The sequence below is a fragment of the Pollachius pollachius genome, assembly GCF_949987615.1.
Source record: "Pollachius pollachius genome assembly, chromosome: 3".
In the NCBI taxonomy this organism is placed as follows: Eukaryota; Metazoa; Chordata; class Actinopteri; order Gadiformes; family Gadidae; genus Pollachius; species Pollachius pollachius.
The window spans coordinates 12,726,659-12,741,500 of NC_136936.1; the positions used below are offsets into that span (position 1 = coordinate 12,726,659).

At 42.1% G+C, this 14,842-nt stretch overlaps 1 protein-coding gene across 1 annotated transcript in view; it reads left to right on the plus strand.

Annotated features, from left to right (window-relative positions):
* rasa2 (RAS p21 protein activator 2) overlaps positions 1–10,583 on the plus strand; it is a 33,438-nt gene extending 22,855 nt beyond the window's left edge. The window contains exons 20-24 of the mRNA XM_079732502.1: positions 4,061–4,143; positions 5,466–5,674; positions 6,623–6,726; positions 7,068–7,248; positions 8,221–10,583. Coding sequence (XP_079588628.1) covers positions 4,061–4,143; positions 5,466–5,674; positions 6,623–6,726; positions 7,068–7,248; positions 8,221–8,260 — 617 coding nt within the window. The 3' untranslated portion in view covers positions 8,261–10,583. The remainder of the gene's footprint in view (positions 1–4,060; positions 4,144–5,465; positions 5,675–6,622; positions 6,727–7,067; positions 7,249–8,220) is intronic.
* Positions 10,584–14,842: the final 4,259 nt, after the last annotated feature.

A 14,842-nucleotide genomic window follows, 5' to 3' on the forward strand; every position in this document is an offset into this window, starting at 1 on the left:
CCCCGTTGTGTTGAAGTTCTATAGTTTTCCCATGATTTGCAATAGCTCCTCACCCTTCCAGCGAGTCCTACGGCTGGGTGATTTTTGTGTGATTATATACCGTCTGGGTGCTTGCCCAGGTATTGATGCAGATCCCACAAACAACAACTCTCAGTATGAGCTATTCCAAGCCATGCAAAAATGTGGAGAGGCTAGTGAAGTCCCTCATGCAGCAAATTTCATGATGATTGTCCATTTAAGCCCACAAAACACAGACACGCTGTCTCTGATTGTGATATTTAAAGGAATGTTTAATCACAATCGCTCCAACTATGTGAGCAAATTCGATTTGCTCAAAGGGTACTCACAAGGCCCCTTTGAGCGGGCTGATAAACTATTGGCCTTACCTAATCTACACTGCATGTTTTTCTATCAGCAAATGCCTTTCGAACTCGAGTAAAAACGGGTGATTCCTAATTCAGACAGAGCTGCGGGGCCGGTGAAGGTGTCTTTGCAGGATCCCTTTGTAGCCCTTCTTTGGTCAGTGGTAGGCAAAGCTAGTCTGGCTATTGCCAGACCAAGTCCTTGGTCTGGGGATGCTGCTGTCATTTTCTTCGGCACAAGAGGCATGATGGTCCTTCAATTCAACTGACTCTGTACGCGTTTGGCCGCTTGCCGTTGCTTCCCTGTCGTCATTGTGTTAAACCAGCCAATAGCGCGTGAAGGGGAAAAGCCAGCTTGGTGTTTGGCTCCCGCAAAAACATATCGGAAGCAGAAAGAAATGAATTGCTCTTCTCCAGACCCTTGTGCAGGGCGAACTCAAATGGCCGGCAGAATGGGCGGGGCTACCCAGTCTAAGGCAAAGCTGTAACTCATCTGGTTTGGAGGCATGTTAATCCAATGGTTGTGCTACTTTGCTCTGCACTGTAATCAAAAAGTGTTGTATGTTACTTGAAGCGAGACTGGGGTAATTAACAGTAGCTATAAATCCTTAAAACTCTTCACACCTGGTCATATCCCTACAAATACACAGTTGCTCTTGTAAATAAGTTAACTGAAAGTTGATTAAATTAACAGTTTTCCTACTAGCTTTTTCCATATATCAAGACCGGATATACAGATATATGTGTATGCCCAGAAAACCCAGTACCCTTGCCCTCTATGTCGCTGGAGTAATACTTCTCAAGTTCAGCCATGACCCAGGCAAGATCCCACCTGTTTACAAGAGTACCCAACTAGTATTGACAGCTGGATGTTTTATTTGGTATCTAAAGTCATTCCTGGGCTGATGAAGGGGAATTAAAGGATAACTTAAGGATTTTAAAACCTGTTCCCTATGATCCCATAACTGTTGGTCAAAGTGACTGACTTACGTGGCAACAATCTTTGAAATTGGTCCAGTATGTAGTTGGAATGCTTCAGACATTACAGCATGCTCACAGAAAGGATCCCTACAGAGAAAGACGACTGGTTCCTTTTACCCATTTTGTTATTGAACCTAGTCTCACTCAAGGAGAAGTATCACATACGGAAATATTACGCACCGAAGAGTTGACTTGTTGCAGTCGTGTCCCTATTGTCTTTACAATCTCAAACCTCCTTCACCCTTAATCTTTGAGCTACGCTTACTGCAGTCCAACAAAACAAAATCGGACTGGCGCTCCTATCCCCAACTCCCAAAAGTGGTCTAACAACAACCAAACTCCCCATAGATTTCTTCTTGAGGAAACCTTGGTCAGACACAATAACAAACTGATTGAATCGAGCCAAGGTTCTCTGTAGGGATCCATTTGAAATGTTTTCAGACACTTACTATCACAATCTGAGCCTGTCTGTGTCAAAAAACAAGAATCCCTTCCTGGCGGGCCACTGGGTCTGTAACCTATCAGGCTTGATTTAGGTTTGACCCTTGCATAGCTGACTCCCCTTTAGTGTTGTAGACTGCTTGTGTGAAAAAACCAGTAGGCATGGGTCGGGTCTTATAAAGAACTCCATATGCATTCGTCTTGATGTTTTATTGTTCACTCCCATATAACTTGGTGTAAATCGTGTGAAATGAAAGGAGTGTGCATGAATGATTTAAAGCAACACATATAATTTGTTGTAAGGCGCATGCATAGGAGTTTATATCTTTGGTTGTGGTTCCTCGGCCAAGCAGCAGCAAACAAGTTCAGAAATACATGACGAACAGACAATATCATTTAAACGATATCAATCCCCCAAAAAATTACAATACCAGCAATAATATGAACCTTTTATCTTTACACATAAAAAATCAAACAAAGTGGGTTCAAAAGATGGAAAACGTTGTCAACTATCACATGTATTTACTTGGTCTCAAAGGGTGATGGCTATAGAACATTAGCATGGTGCAGTCATGGGAACGAGGTTAATATTATGGTTCAGGACTAAGATGGAGGCCATAGCTCAGTTTCATTTGTTAGTACCGTTCTTCAACAGAAATTCTGATTTGCAGAAAGACATCAATAAATCATTTCACGTCAGCGAATCGTGTCATTTTGTATTGAATAATACTGTAAGTTTCACTCAGGTAACTAAGAGTGACTATAAATACTTGACCTTCTGCCCATCTGGAAATATGCTTACAATTACACAGTAATTCAATTAAACATATTAATTGTAAGCTTATTATTTTGCTCCTCTGAATAAGGTTTTTCATTTTATTAAGGGTTAATCAAATGAGTAGTTGTCCCACTAGATATCTCTGTATATCTAGACAGGAGATGACGATAGATTTGTTGGCCAGTACACCCCGTATCTTTGGTAAAGCATGGAGCAATCCTTGTTCGACTCTTAAATTGTGCTACAAAAAATAGCTGCACAGTAAGAATGTGTTTGATGCTTGGGGAAAACTTGCAATATTTCGCAACTATAATCACAATGGATTGTGCATTTATGGGACAGAAAGACTCATTTTTCATTGATGGCCCCGGCCCTCAAGCCATCCCAAGCGACCCATGAACAGCGCTGTTATGCAAAAGTCTACAATGCTCAAATTAACTTGAGAAAATTCTAATTATTTCAGTCTGCATTGATACAGGCTCAGTGCAACAAACTCTTCCTTTATGCAATGTTTCTACACTGTTTTTGGACCAATTCCCAGTACAAATCTCTTCATGCACGGCCAGGTGCTGAGCCTTGTCAGGGTAATGTCCGGTCTATTAAATAACTCCATCTTATTTTATAGCTTGGTCTCTAGCTAGGTATTTAGGAGGGAGGACAAGATTTATGTAGAGTTTTTTTCTATGGTGGTATTCAGGCTTTCAGCGTTTTATACTTCTGTGGTTAAACAACCAAACATGTATGGATCAACACGTTCAAGTCATCTTGTTTCTGTTTCTGATTCGTACAAAAGACATCGCCCCAATGAATCATTTAACATCAGCCAACGAGTGTCCACTTGCAGTGAAAGGATTACTTTAGGATTCTTCCACCTGACCCCTATTATCCAATCATTTTGGGTTCAAGAGACAATTGTGGACATCCATTTTTTGAATTGGTGTAGTATTGAGCGAGAAAGATTCAGCCATAATCCACCAACCAGGCTGCAATGATTTCTTAAGGGCAATAGCGCACTGCAATGTACTGTATGTCCTCTAAAATTTCCTGTTTTGGCCACTGCTGGCTCAAATAATATTATAACATTATCGGAATGAAAAAATCATGGTTGAAAAGTCTCAAAGTTATCCTTTGATGCTAAAGTTCTTCTAAAAAAATATTTCATTTTTAGCATTAAAGTTAACATTTGAAGCCACATATATTTTAATGCATGTATTCTTGTGTCAAGTGTCATGTCCCAGAGGTTTGTGGCAGGGCTAGGAATCAGGTTTGCATATCATTGGGAAAATAAGAGGGTGGCTGAAATGCACACGGCTTTACTCTCAAATACTCTTACTCTCATGAAACTCGTTTGTAACCTCGTTGTAACCTCCCCCTACTCCCCTGTCTTACCACTTCTCCCACGTAGAGCTTCTACAACAGCTATTTCTCAAGCACTCATGTAATGTGTACTCTGTTGTTCTTGAGCAAGTATTAATTAACCCGGTGCTCTCTGCTGTAGGGAAGGAGGCCCTATGCATCATCGATGTCAAAAATATTCGGGCGGTTGAGAAGCTGGATGAAAGTGCCTTTAATCGCAAAAATGTAAGTTTCCCCTTTTTCCCTGGCACCGTGTGATCCCTTATTCAAGGGCATCCATGCAGATGGACGCCTCACTGTGGGAGTTCGTTCTGTAGTGTGTATCATCCTGTATTTTATCGGTTTGGAAGACGTTGTTTCAACAGCAGTAAAAATGAATGTGTCCAATTGTTGTATTCTTCAGCGGGATGCAGCAGATGTATTCAGTTCTCTGACGGCCTCTTATCCTATGGAAGATCACTCATTGGTTTGCTCAATAGTCTTTGAAAACGAAATATCCTTTTATCTGCATTCACCATCATGAGGGCCAACAGTTCAAACTAGGGGTGCAACGGATCACAAAACTCACGGTTCAGATCGTGTCACGGTTTTTGAGTCAAGGGTCGGATCATTTTGGGATCAACAACAACAAAAAAGATAACAAGGCAAATGTGACTTTAAATAAAATCTTCAAATGTGTAAAAACCAAATTTAATGAAAAATTAGGTAATAATCCTGCTTCCTTTAAGCATAGTCAATATTTAAAAAAATTGCAATCTGAGGCATTATTGCTTCTTCTTTTTAACATGGATGGTAAATAATCCCTAAGCCTGGATTTACAACTTTAAATTCAGGATGTCTGGAGAGTTTAGAGTCTACACTCTCCCCAGGCAATGCAGACATCCTCATCTTCTTTTTTTTTCATCAAGTATGGTAGCGAAATACAGTTTCTGTCGTGTTTTATTTGGCATTTTGTAAATCCATTGATTTCTGTTGGAAGACTCATTGCTCATTGCAAGGGGGGCTGGTTGTAGTCTTTTCGCTCGGTTCTAGCCCTACTGTTGATACGGAGAACCGAGCGAACAGACTACAACCAAACATAAACATCTCTGGTTCCGGTTCCGGTTTCCGTTTCAATGGGATTTACAGAACGCCAAATAAAACACGACAGAAATTGTATTTCGCTACGATACTTGATGATGTTGTAAATACCGGAATTGTCCTTTAAACATGCGCTGATCACGTGAACGCACAACATTTTTTTTTATCAGCCGATCCGCGGATCACTTGCGTCCCGAACCGTGAGGGTTGAACCGTTGCACCACTAGTTCAAACCATCACCAGATTACATGTTTTTTTACGTATGGTGGCGTATATAACTATAGATCTTTTAAATTACATCTCTGTAAATCCAATTCTACCAGAATTGTACAAATTGAGATTGGAAATGGTCTCATTGTTGGGGGGGGGGGGGGGGGGGGGACTTCGCTGTCCCCAATAGAAGACCACCTTTGAAACCAAATCAGTCAAAACCTCAACCCTTTGGTTTTTTCCCCCGTTCTCGTCAGATGTTTCAGGTGGTCCACGCAGAAAAGCCGCTGTACGTCCAGGCAGGGAACTGCGTGGAAGCGTGTGAATGGATGGAGATCCTGAGCCAGTTCAGCCGCTGCAACGAGAGACGACTCGCCAACTTCCACCCGTCTACGTACACGGGCGGAGCCTGGCAGTGCTGCAAAGGCCTGAGTGACCGCGCCCCGGGCTGTAAACCCTGCACAACGTGAGTCTCTGTCCCCCCCCCACCCCCCCCAACAGCATCGAATAGCCCTCACCTGCAGGCCTTTGCATGGTTCCTAGTTTCAGCAGTGTTTATTCATCGCTGGCCACTAGATGGCGCCATTCTTGAACACAGCATTGTTTTTCTGATGACCACAGCACTCGTTCCACTGCTTAACATGGGTATAACGCAAACCTAAATCCACCAGAGCTTGAGTTCCACCCTCTTATGAGATATAATGGAGGATAATAAACTTGAGGCGCTATAGGAGAGGTGTGTGAGTGAAGACATGATGGCAAAGGTTATTTCGTTTTTTCTCACTACACCTGGATGCTTTGCATAATGTGCTTATGTTGGTGCTTTAATTTGATATAGCCTACTCTTTTCTCAGAGACAACCTGATGTTGATACAATTTCTACCAAACAATGATTAGAATAAAGGAAAGTGAGTCCAATCCTGTAGAATTAAAGTACACACTAGGAACATTTGGCAAACAATAATGGCACATAAACTGAACTAACTTAACGCAAGAAATCGAAAATGACAGGCCAGATATTTAGAATTCGGAAATGGATTGAAGCCCAAACCATCAAAATCAGTATTTGAAGTTTGTTTTCCAAGTTTGTCATCTAAACCTTGCATGTAAAGAGACATTTGAAACTGCTAGAAGAAATCAAGCTGACGCTAAAAACTTTCCAAATAACGATTGATGAGTGGTGTAAACACATGATCTCCAACAATGGAATACAATTGACATCAAATGGGAATCAGTTACATACTTACATCCTTGACTTCACATAGTTTGGTTTCTAAACCATATATATTCAGGCCAGACTCCTTTTTAGGTGGTTCTCCCATGAATGAATGCTGAATTGAATTATGCATTGGTGACAGGCAGTTCCTAACATGCACTGACGATTCCCCAAATGCCTGTTGACTCTGCTATACAGCCCCATGCTGGCCAACCTCCAGCTGGATATAGACTGTGACCGAGAGACGGAGAGGATCTTCTCCCTGCTCACATGCAACGACGGCAAGTTCCAGAAGATGGAGGGTAAGCCTCTCTGTCTCCCGTCCCCTGCCTTGGTCCTAGGTCAAGGGGTCAAACTGCATGTAGTCTAACAATCATGCTCGAAATGTAATGAATATGCTTGAATAAGTCTGAAAAAGTCTGTAGTGCATTACATATAGTAGGCCCCACTAAATCAATGTATACAATAACGTCCACTGAGTAGAGCTCACATTAAGATCCAATACCTGAAATACATTCACAAACTACCCATCAAATAAAATAGAAAACAAAGATTGAAAGATGTCTCATGCAATCACGTTGCATATGTTGTAACATGGGCAAAGCCTGATATAGTGTGACGTGTGTGTCTGTGTGTCCTGTAGACGCGTGTGCCAGTATAGCTGTGTACCAGGGTCCCCAGAGGGAGCAGGACGAGTACTCCAAGTTCACCATCCAGGACCCCAAGGAGACCTTCCAGACGCTGAAGCAGCTCCGCACCGTCATGGAGGAGCTGCAGACGCAGCACGACCGCAGGAACGACCCCACCGCCAAATACGGCAGCCTGTAAGTCAGTCAGTCAGTCAGTCAGTCAGTCAGTCAGTCAGTCAGTCAGTCAGTCAGTCAGTCAGTCAGTCAGTCAGTCAGTCAGTCAGTCAGTCAGTGTGTCTGTCTGTCTGTCTGTCTGTCTCTGTCTGTCTCTGTCTGTCTGTCTGTCTGTCTGTCTGTCTGTCTGTCTGTCTGTCTGTCTGTCTGTCTGTCTGTCTGTCTGTCTGTCTGTCTGTCTGTCTGTCTGTCTGTCTGTCTGTCTGTCTGTCTGTCTGTCTGTCTGTCTGTCTGTCTGTCTGTCTGTCTGTCTGTCTGTCTGTCTGTCTGTCTGTCTGTCTGTCTGTCTGTCTGTCTGTCTGTCTGTCTGTCTGTCTGTCTGTCTGTCTGTCTGTCTGTCTGTCTGTCTGTCTGTCTGTCTGTCTGTCTGTCTGTCTGTCTGTCTGTCTGTCTGTCTGTCTGTCTGTCTGTCTGTCTGTCTGTCTGTCTGTCTGTCTGTCTGTCTGTCTGTCTGTCTGTCTGTCTGTCTGTCTGTCTGTCTGTCTGTCTGTCTGTCTGTCTGTCTGTCTGTCTGTCTGTCTGTCTGTCTGTCTGTCTGTCTGTCTGTCTGTCTGTCTGTCTGTCTGTCTGTCTGTCTGTCTGTCTGTCTGTCTGTCTGTCTGTCTGTCTGTCTGTCTGTCTGTCTGTCTGTCTGTCTGTCTGTCTGTCTGTCTGTCTGTCTGTCTGTCTGTCTGTCTGTCTGTCTGTCTGTCTGTCTGTCTGTCTGTCTGTCTGTCTGTCTGTCTGTCTGTCTGTCTGTCTGTCTGTCTGTCTGTCTGTCTGTCTGTCTGTCTGTCTGTCTGTCTGTCTGTCTGTCTGTCTGTCTGTCTGTCTGTCTGTCTGTCTGTCTGTCTGTCTGTCTGTCTGTCTGTCTGTCTGTCTGTCTGTCTGTCTGTCTGTCTGTCTGTCTGTCTGTGAGATCAGTACCGATCCTGGTATTCTTGTCTGTTACAGGGGCAATCCAATAGTGGGTAAGAGTATCCAGACCGGCTGAGGATGGCCCCTGCCCAGCTGGTGGAGTTGTGCCCCTGCCCCACCAAGAGGGCGGGGCCCCTGAGCGCCCCACCCCCCAAACCCATCCCCCGGCCAGGAAGAGGACCCAGAGGCCATTAGGACATGGAAGTCTGGAGGTCTTGAACTGTAGAAGGGGAAGAAACCGCAGCAATCAGGTCCTCCTCCCGGCTCCTCCCGGCGGTGGTCCGAGGAGCCCCCTGTGTGTTATTTGGTCAATCCCACACCCACTCCCCCAGTCTGGAATACACACAGCTCTTTTCTTTGGCCTCGGTTTGCGTAGAACATGTTTGGCTTTTGAAATTCAGTTTCAGATTTTTTTGTTTTTCTCCCTACAAATGTTTTTGTAAGACATCATTAGTTGGTGTGTGAATAGGCTGCTAAAAAAAACTTTTTATTCACTCGTTTTTGTATCGTCAAGAACCCTTATGATGCTTTTTACAATCTCGGAATGTTTTGCAAATGGCAGACCTTTATAATCATAATCTTTTTTAAAAGGGATTTTCCCTGCCGCCCCCTCCCCAGATATCTTGTTTTTTATCCCCCCCCCCCATGACTTTTTTTTTTTATTTAACCTGAACAAATACAGCGCACCTGTTAGAAACGAGTTCAAGCCGATCTGCCTTACTTTGTTGATAGATGTACAGTTTCTTTCATATCCTGACGTGAGGGAATAACGCAGAAGCACTTTAAACATTTGGATCAGTCCAGATGGAAACATTTAGATACATGGTATCAGCATTTAATGTTCCCCATATTGATCAGTTGCATGATCTCCTGTAAATTCTTGTCCCCGTTCCTGTTCATTCATTCCTGTTAGTTTAATTTGCTATTTTTCCTAACCAAAGACAATTTTGTAGGATGACTTGAAAAAACAAAAGATATATTAATGTATTTTGAATACAGTTGTTTAAAAAAAGAAAAAAGGAAAGAAATTATATATTTGGTTCATGTGACCATTTCTCTAAAGCGTCTTTTGGCTTTTAACGACGAAGACAATTGGATTGCATCCGGTCAGTTCAGAACCCCTTTGGTCAGTCAGTGGTCACCTATGTGAATGTGATGTGTGATATCGGTACCTTTTCCTCTGTGTGTGCGTCAGACCTACGGCGTCCTCATCTCTGCTGTGATTAATCCCACCAGGAGGCTAACCTCAGCCCTGATATCAATCCAGATAATCGCAGTCCAAAACGATTCTCTCACTCTCTCTCTTTCACTCTTTCAGTCTTTCACTCTCACTCTCTCTCTTATGGTCTTGTATCGCCCTCCTTGCTTTGTTATACCATGACCCTTAGACCCTCTCTATATATACCTCTCCTTTTCCCACTTCAAAGGGAAAAAATATAGTTTGTTTTTAAATTGGATATCCCCGATACTGGGACACAAGTCCACGAGTTGAAGATGGGATTTGATAGCACTGTTCTTAGTACACGCGTCAACCATCTGACTTGCAGCATTTTGAATGGTTATTCATATCTATACTGCCACATAATTAAGGATTTGACCATATGAACAATGAGGTTTAAAACAAAGTACGTAGAACCTTGAATTTGAATTGACAACAAATGCTGAACAAAACGCAATGTCAGACAATGATTTGTTTTATCACTTGTGTGGAAAATATTTGTTTAGTCTCAATCATATATTTCTGTAGTGACACATTTGTCGTATTTTTCCATGTTTTGTTTTGTTTTTGTGTACCTTTTTCTTAACACTGTGATTTCTTAACTTGCTTATATTGTGTTGATTTATTAATGGTACTTCAATGTCTGTTAATGTCTTCAGTGCTACTTTGAATACTGGCTGCTTTTCGTAAATACTCCAGACAATTAAACGTGCGTACGTGGTAATATCGCTGCATAATCTCCATTTGTCGATAGTGGATGCAGTGCCTGTACTCCTTCACTGTATTTGATAGTAATCAAGTTTAAATGCAGACTGCGGATGGACGGACTGCAAAGGGAAAAATATACCGGATTTAACCACTGAATACACTCCAGCAGGTGACATGTATAAATGTATACTTTTTTGTAATACTTTTTAGCCCGGTGAGTCTCTCAACTCCTGGAGGTGGTGCAACGATGATGCGTAGACATTCAGAAACAAACCGAGGAATAATTCAGTCTGGAGGTTAAGCTTGCATTTATACGTCAACGCTATGCTAACATCCATGCAGCATACGTCTTTATTTATGTATGAAGGTAAATGTTATGTTTGTTTTATTTTTTATCTTTCCTTCAGTCATTTATTTTAATATTTTCCATATCCACATTTTACTTTTCCCTTTAACTTGAAAATAAACATTATCTGGATCAGATGCTGTGTCCAAACCGAGTGGTGCTTTGGAGTTGGGAGGAATTTAAATTGCATGTGGTTGAAGTAGGGTTAGCGTTGATTCCCAAGGGCCGCACAGTATCATTATGTGGTGGTCGGGTTTTTGTATTGGTTCTAAAAGGACGCTTTTAAATGACAACGGGTTAGGCTAACGACACTGAAATACACAAAGTAAGTGTGTATGTTTATAATTATGTGGTGTGTTTCAACACAATTCCAAGTATCCCCACCGCTTTTTGGAGGAGGACATTGTCCCCATCGGCTTAAAAGCATAACTTGTTAAAGATGCTCTGAAATAGCTGTTTCTTCTGCTGTTTCTCTTTGCCATATTTCAGGGCGGTGATATTGTTATCGCTGAAATCACTGGTGCTTTCTGTAGTACATGACGGTCGACACGATATTGAAGTCGGGATGAGATATCTATGGATTACTGTTACTTGTGGGGTCGACGTGTTTTGTGCAGAGTATTTTTGTATTGTCTCATCTGTCGCAGCCCTATGGCCTTTTTGTGCACCTTTGTGTGATTCATTTCACACTGTAATGATCTTCTCTTATCTAACCCCCATGACATTCATTCACATACGTTGAAGACCATAAGAAAAAAGGTCATCTCGGCACTTATAGCCCCACCAATTTCAACACAAAGGGACCACCTTGGTGTTTGGCTACACAGGATCTGCCAATGGCAAACGCACAGATGAATGTTTAAATTAAATGGCAATGTTACATCCTTCCATTCATATTTTATTTTAATGCTTTTTATGTAGCTTTTCTATTTAACTGCTTTTGTATTTCCTGAATCGTGTGTGACAAGCTGTGGTAGTGAAATCTGTGAGCTGTTAAAGTTGATCTCCGGTAGGCTTAGTTTGCCCACAGCCAGAGTCCTATAAGCAGGCCTAGTTAATGACAGCCTGCGTCCGTCTGCAAGGCAGGGAAGTTTTCCTATCTTAGACAGAGATTCCTCCATCTCCTGTTGTGTCTTTGGAAAGCATCCAATCCCAGTTATCCAGCCTGCAATTTATGCTCCCCATGTACACTCATTTGATCAGGCATCATTAAATACTGCTGTTTACATTACAGAATGTTTATATTAACATTGTATTTGCAGCATGTGATGCAGCCATAAAAAGGTCAAATTTCCCTTATTTTCTGCGTTAGAGCAGAAAAGAATTTGTAAATCTAAAAAAATTAGTCTCCAGTCAAAAGCCATCAAAATGTTGCAGTTTAACTTGCTTTCCAAAACAAAGAAATATCCAACTGGGGTGTAAAATTGTTTCAGGATGGCAGACAACATGACAAGATCCCACCTGCAGCTGAGAAATGGCCAAACCGGTCATCACATCTCGTGTTTTTGAGTAGATTTACAATTTTTTTAAAACTCGCAATGGGAAATGAATTACCATCCACAGACTTCAAGGAACTGTGATCCATAAAAAAACAACACGCGTACATGTTTTAGTAGGACCATTAACCTCCACAGTTCACATTCCACCATGATGGAGTGGTTTCTCAACATGATTCAAGTATGTCATCTGCGTTGTATCTCTGCCATGCATCTCAAAGGGGCCATCCTCTGCTTTTTCCGCAATCTTCCAATGTTCCTTTGCTCAATCCAATTAGTGAGAAGTCATCTGCTGGGTCTGAAACGTTAGCTGGGTGCTGCCCAGACAGTATCACACCCCCAGGGACATGTTGACCAAAGGATTTGCTATGATCCGGCTCACCGGAGGAGAGGCAGTCTGCGTGCATCCGGACGGCGGACGACTTTAACCCGACTGGGTTCTCTCAGATTGTCTCTGCCCTCGAGGCCCCAGGGGATCACACAGCTGACCAGTCGCCCTGTCCAGGGGAGAGTAAACCCTTGAGCCACACTCTTGTTGTCCTCTGAATGAAATGCTCTCATGGTCATCTCTTTCTGTGGAGAGGGCCTTTACCAGGAGAGACAGCCTTTGGTTCAGAGTAACGTAATTCTTCACAGGCGACTACATTGTGGATCAAATGCATGCCAGACATCAGTATGAGGAAGTCATTACCATGTATAATCACGTGATTAGGGCGTTTGAGTTTCAGTCGGTTCTGGGTTCGAAACCCAATGTCCGCAGTCAACCTGTCGGCACCCTTGAGGAACATTCCTTCCTGTTATATAATCGCTTGGGATGAAAGTGCCTGCCAAATGTATGAATAGTAATGAACCTAATATCCGTAAATAATAGCTGCCACTTTTCAATCCCCCCACTTGGTAACCTCCAATGAGCTCTGGAGCGTACTAAACCAATTCTGGCCACACAGCCCCAAGCTGAGTCTACCTTTTTTTTTTTTTTGTGTACCTTGCAATGTCTGGCCCGCTATCCCATACTCTCATAGTCCCTTGCTTCACCTACCAAACACATGTGTGGCTGGATTATCTCAATGGTTGTGATCTTTGATGTTGTCTTCAGGCTCAAAGCTTGATTGAGAACTTCCCTGGCATATGTTATTAACATGAGAAAATAAAACATTTTGTGGCTCACCGCGTAGAGTGGGTACCATACAGGCTCAGTCCTGATCACAGCGACCGGGGTACGAATTCTGCCTTTGCTGCATGTCCTCCCCTCTATCTCCCATACATTTCTCTCTATCTCATTCTATAATTAAACATAAAAATGGCAATATTAACCGGAATAATCATCCTCATTAGCAACATGTTTGGTATCTTCTCTAATGTTCTCATTTGAATATTATAGGAATTGACTGCATGCACAAAGACTTCAGTGCTATTGGCCATCTGAAGATGCCCCTGAACCTGTATTTTAAAGTAAGTCAGGTGAGGTGAAAAGGTTGAAATGATGCCAATTGAACATCAAACCGTAGGTCACGTTCTTTGCTTTCTAAGATAACACCACTCACTCCTCGCAGCTATGTCCAGTGGGCGGTCTGACAGTAGGGAATGCCGAAGAGGACCACTGCAAGAGAACAACCCTGTGAGAAAACAATGTAAAGATAGCAATATTTACACTCTAGATGACAGTATCAATCATAGGGCTCTAGAGCGAGAGAGGATAGTATTTCCAAACCACATGTGAAGGTGAGCATACCTATATCCCTGTGATCCTTCCCACCACAATCTGTCTAAGTAAAAGGTTGTAGGTGAAGTGTCCCGTGGTTTTTAATCAAAACAATGTCCCATGGTTTTTAGTCAAAACGGACGCACCTACGGCTTGACTTCTTTTTGTCTTCAGACCCTAACCACAAACATTATTTCTTAAGATTCAAGTAAAAGCATTTCATATGAATCTGGTTGAAAATATAATGTCATGTACTATGTGTGAAATATTTGCTCTCAAGTGTTTGTGTGTTTATTTAAGGTATTTTGAAATAAACGGTATTGGGAGGAATGTGAATTATAGAAGAGACCAAAGATAACATATCAGAATATTGAATTGTGGGTGAAGAAAAATAAATGTAAAGAGAATATCACATATATTGGTAATGCCTGGTTTCTTTTCACTTACAGGAGAGAGAGAGAGACAGCACAGTTTTCCTAATCTTTCACTGATCTGTTCACTCAGTCTTGGTACTGCCTGTCTGGTTGTCGCCAAGGCCAGAATCCTGAGGAACTGATCAACAGTTCCTCAGTTGTCTCAAATATATAGGCTAGACTCAAACAATGAAAACAGCAAGCCCTCCAAAGTTGTGTGTGTGTGTGTGTGTGTGTGTGTGTGTGTGTGTGTTTGTGCGTGCGTGCGTGCGTGCGTGCGTGCGTGCGTGCGTGTGTGCGTGCGTGCGTGCGTGTGTGTGTGTGTGTGTGCGCGTGTGTGTGTGTGTGTGCGTAAAATTAACTTTTGTTTTCCTGATGTATCTGATATTAACGTAAATACATCTAACCTTTAGTCTGGTACTATACCATCAATAAATGTTAGGTAATGAACTCCAGTCACATGCTTCTTTTAACACTTTTAATTGAATTGTGGGGTCAATGAAACAATAAAGAAGCATACAGATAATGCATGATTGACATTTGCACTTTTACATATGACAATGGGGTTATACATACAAAACATATGCAAGTAGCGGCCGGATATGACAGGAAAGTGATGCCAACTCAATTTAGAATTCAACTTTTACAACAGGGAAAATAGTGTAAAAGTTGTAATGACAGCAACATATGGTACACAAAACATCTTTAATAGACAAAATAAGTAATTTACATTTAATTTACAAAATATATATTTCTCATTTGCTTCCTATTAAA